The following is a 5000-nucleotide window of genomic DNA, read 5'->3' as shown; positions in this document are numbered from 1 at the left end:
TTTATTTCGTATTGATAATAGTTGATTAATAGTTGGCAGATATATTCAAGTGAATATTTCACGGAGGGGCGCCCTAGCACCCTCTATTGACCCACCGCCACTGGATGTAGCGGTAGACCAGAGTCCCCCCAGGCAAAGACAGACGGCATTGTTTTATGTTGGTTTCATTGACCTCCGTGTGGGGTAATTCGGTTCTAAATAATGTGTCTCTGTCAGCCTCAGATTGGATCGTATCGCATCCCAGTGATTGGGCCGAGTCATCGGTTCTTTCAAGCCTGTGTATTTCATTTCCGCACCATTTTGTTACACACGGGGGAGCGCAAATGGCCTCAATCAATCATGTTCATCGTAGCTGCTCGGTGGAGCCGCCGAATGGATTAATAACCAAAGGCCGCCCTGGCAGCCCGCAGGCGGCTCAGCCCTGTGGTGGCACTCTGCCCCCTAGTGGTGGACCAGAGAAGTTCTCATTAGTACAATGACCCTTTGTACAGTGACAGTATGAATACGCTCTCTCACACACAGCACTCAACTCATTTTAAATATGTATTGATACAGAGTATGCCATATGTGTGCTTATTAAGGAAGTGAGAATTATGACATGATACCTTCTCATGGTGCATGTACATTTAAACAGACATGCATACATCCACACACACATGCACAGTGCAGACACACACACACACACACACACACACACACACACACACCAAACAGACACACTCGCACACACAGAGAGCTAGTGTTGTACACCAGAACAATAGTAATGTATCTCGACACGTGGTATTACCAAAGCGCGGAGCTCTGTAATTGGTTTTGCCTCCAGTGTTGTCAGCCGTCACCAATCAGACTTAATGGGCCATATTCAACTAGCGGCCATCTCAGGGGCGAATTCCCCCAAACCTGCTAGTATTCAGAACCATCCAAGTTCTTTGGGGGTAATTTCCCCCAACCAGATAGCCTTCAGAACCAAGATGGCCGCTAGGGGAATAAGGTCCATACATGTTAATGAGATGCTACTGATGTATCCCCTGCTGCCTACTTCGGATACAAACAGCCCACGGAAAGCACATCGTTTCCCATTCAATCACCACAGTCGCTTTTACTGCTAATGTGCTTTGATGCGATTTCTCCCAGCATGCTCCCTGGTCGGATCTGTTATTACTTTGTCTATTTTTTTAAATCTTTTTTATTATCCATCAACGTGTTTCTTCCCCTGTGGGCTTCTGATGATGATCGCACGCAGGTAACAGAATGGATGTATTTCCCCCCCCTTTTGTTTCACCGTGTCTGCGATGGATGGCGAGGTTCATGCACGACCTGACTCTTATTAAAGGGCCGGTACGGTGTTTATACCACACACACACACACACACACACACACACACACACACACACACACACACACACACACACACACACACACACACACACACACACACACACACCACCTCCAAGGTGTTGCATTAAATGAACTGCAGGAGTGGGAGGAGATGAGATGATCGTGTCATTGTGTGTGTGTGTGTGTGTGTGTGTGTGTGTGTGTGCGTGTGCGTGTGTGTGTGTGTGTGTGTGGGGGTGGATAGGAAGGACATTGTCTGCCAAGCAGCATGGCGTGGGCTTTTCTCTGCAGCAGACAGAAGGTTCTAGACCGCACGCAGGTGGTGTGGAAGAGACGTGGGACACAGGCCTGCAGGGCCAGCCCTGTCACCTGACACTCTGGTCCCTGATAGGGCAGATGTTGACTGTGCAGTTTGTGGTTCCAACTAACCACAGAAGCAGCTGGCTTTTAGGGTTGATGAAGAGAAAATATCTATTTTCGGTCATGTGCAGCAAATCAGATACACAGACCTTGGAAAAAGTAGTAATAATAATTTAAATAATACAATTTCATTGCATTTAAGTGCTTTTCAAGACAACTAATGCTGTTTACTTTGTGTGTGTGTGTGTGTGTCCGTGTGCGTGCGTGTGTGTGTGTGTGTGGGGGGGGGAATTACACCTCATCGACTATTCCTCCGGCTTTCGTTTTGAGATCGTAATACTTCATATCGGAAGTTCTCGTATTTCCCTGTACTATCGGTGTACGTATGAATCATCCTCTTGCATTGAGTTATTCCAGGCCTGCTTATGAAGCGCAAATCCCGTGACCTTGTCCCAGTCTGAGTGAAGTTTGACTGGAGTTTTCCTCGACCTTCAGTGGGAGCGTTGAAGGGCCCGAGCCCAGATGGTCGGATTAAAATAGTATCCAAGTGCAAATACATTTGCATAATGTTGATGAGATATGAACAGGGAAATGGTTAGGGATGAAGCCCATTTGCATGGGTTCATTCAAATCTCACTTGCTGAGGAAACGGGTTCAGCACATTATGAGGCATTTGATTGTGATAAATGACAGTAATGAATCAGCAGGCGAGGATTAGTATCATTTGAGTTAGTAAAATTCGTACGGATGTGTGGCTTTGGTTTCGACCACGACTCTCTGTGACTGTTCACAACACAACAGTCTCTACAGGTCATGGAAACAGAGCACATCCGTCATGCTCACACATGTTTGAGAAAACAGCCCTGCGAGTGAGGACGATTGCTTCATCGGCTGCAGCTCTGTTGTCTCTCTTGATAGAGTAGAAACGGCTCTCGCAACGTTTGTGGTTGGGTTCACAAAGATGAAGCTCAAAGGCACTCCGGGGCCTTCCCGAGACAGAACTCCGGTCATCCTTGGCTGGGCTGACAGGTTGCCCAGGCTGGCTCTGTGGGGGCTGGGCTGGGACACTAGGCAGGAGGGTCAGTCTCTGGAGGATAACAACCAGCACAGTGATGGGAGGACTATTAAAAAGGACTGTTCATGTTTGGGACAGACACACCTTTACCATAGGGGTTCAATCATTAACCATTCATTAAGATGAGATAAGCAGTAACTAACAATTAACGGTTAACATATGGTCTTGTTATCGTTTACTAATGGTGTTAATTTTAATCCAATCCAATCCACTTTATATATATAGGAAAATTTAACCAAACACAAGGTTCCCAAAGTGCTGTACAACAAGATAAGAAACACACTAAAAAACACCACAGAAGCACAATAAAATAGGAGGGGCTCAATAGGATAAAAGTAATCAAAAGATAAAAAACGAAATAGAATCCAATAAATAAAATCCAATAAAGTAAATAGAAATACACTGCCCACATAACACATCTACATAACATCAACACGCTACCTGGAGTTAAAAGGTAACTTAACTCAGGTGATGGTCCTTTTGTTAACTAAGGTATTAATGATTACATTATTACAAAGGAATAACCCTAACCCTATTAAATAATGTATAAATTAATCCCTTAGTTAACATGAAATAAGGACATTAAGTAAATGAATTAATTATTGTCCCCTTATTGCAAAGTGTCACCTTTTATATGGAGGCTTGGGGTTAAATAATTAACATGGCATCTTGTTTTCTCCTCTCTCCTCCCCGTCTTCTCTTTGGTGTTGTGTATGTGTGTGTGTGTGTGTGTGTGTGTTTGTGTGTGTTTGTGTGTGCGTGTGTGTGTGTCCTTATGTGTTTGTGTGCATGCGCTGTGCTAACAGGACCTGAACAAGCGGCTCTCCCTGCCGGCTGATATCCGTATCCCAGACGGCTACCTGGAGAAGCTGCAGCTCAGCAGCCCCGGCTTCGACCAGCCTCTCAGCCGCCGCTCCCGCAGAGCCTCCCTGGTGAGAGGGAGAGAGAGAGGGGGGGGGGGGGGGGGGGGTGAGAGAGGAGGGGGGAGTGAGAGAGAGGGGGGGGGAGTGAGAGAGAGAGGGGGGGGGGGGGGAGTGAGAGAGAGAGGAGAGGGGGGGAGTGAGAGAGAGGAGGGGGGGGGGAGTGAGAGAGAGGAGGGGGGGGGGAGTGAGAGAGAGGGGGGGGGAGTGAGAGAGAAAGAGGGGGGGGGAGTGAGAGAGAGGGGGGAGTGAGAGAGAGGGGGGGGGAGTGAGAGAGAGGGGGGAGTGAGAGAGAGGGGGGGGGAGTGAGAGAGAGAGGGGGGGGGGGGAGTGAGAGAGAGGAGGGGGGAGTGAGAGAGAGAGGAGGGGGGGAGTGAGAGAGAGAGGGGGGGGGGGGAGTGAGAGAGAGAGGAGAGGGGGGGAGTGAGAGAGAGGGGGGGGAGTGAGAGAGAGAGAGAGGGGGGGGAGTGAGAGAGAGGAGGGGGGGAGTGAGAGAGAGAGAGAGAGGGGGGGGGAGTGAGAGAGAGAGGAGGGGGGGAGAGAGCGTGAGGGAGTGAGAGAGAGAGGAGGGGGGAGTGAGTGAGAGAGAGGGGGGGGGAGTGAGAGAGAGAGGAGGGGGGGGGAGTGAGAGAGGGGGGGGAGTGAGAGAGAGAGGGAGAGAGAGAGAGAGAGGGAGAGGGAGTGAGAGAGAGAGGGAGAGAGAGAGGAGGGGGGGGAGTGAGAGAGAGGGAGAGAGCGTGAGGGAGTGAGAATGAGAGGAGGGGGGAGTGAGTGAGAGAGAGGGGGGGGAGTGAGAGAGAGAGGAGGGGGGAGTGAGTGAGAGAGAGAGGGGGAGAGAGAGGGAGAGGGAATGAGAGAGAGGGAGAGAGAGAGGAGGGGGGGGAGTGAGAGAGAGAGAGAGGGAGAGAGCGTGAGGGAGTGAGAGAGAGAGGAGGGGGGAGTGAGTGAGAGAGAGGGGGGGGAGTGAGAGAGAGAGGAGGGGGGAGTGAGTGAGAGAGAGAGAGGGGGAGAGAGAGGGAGAGGGAGAGGGTGTGAGAGAGAGGGATAGAGAGGGAGTGAGAGAGAGAGAGAGGAGGGGGGAGTGAGTGAGAGAGAGGGGGGGGAGTGAGAGAGAGAGAGAGAGAGGGGGGGAGTGAGAGAGAGGGGGGAGTGAGAGAGAGAGGGGGGGGAGTGAGAGAGAGAGAGAGAGAGTACATAGGCACGTTTTGCATTCTCACAACACACACGCACATACATGTGCGTGCACATGGAGACATGGGGTTTGCCTCTGCCCGCCTGCACTCGGTTTCCATGGCAACAGTAAAAGT

General features: G+C 50.2%; 1 protein-coding gene across 3 annotated transcripts in view; it reads left to right on the top strand.

Moving 5' to 3' along the window:
- Positions 1–5000, top strand: part of cdk17 (cyclin dependent kinase 17) — a 35723-nt gene that overhangs the window by 20943 nt on the left and 9780 nt on the right. For all 3 annotated transcript variants that reach the window (XM_079755302.1, XM_079755303.1, XM_079755301.1), the window contains one exon: positions 3580–3705. In XM_079755302.1, coding sequence (XP_079611428.1) covers positions 3580–3705 — 126 coding nt within the window. The remainder of the gene's footprint in view (positions 1–3579; positions 3706–5000) is intronic.

This window comes from Pollachius pollachius, assembly GCF_949987615.1.
Source record: "Pollachius pollachius genome assembly, chromosome: 18".
In the NCBI taxonomy this organism is placed as follows: Eukaryota; Metazoa; Chordata; class Actinopteri; order Gadiformes; family Gadidae; genus Pollachius; species Pollachius pollachius.
The sequence above is the reverse complement of the archived record's forward strand: the minus strand, read 5'-3'. Positions and strand labels throughout refer to the sequence as shown.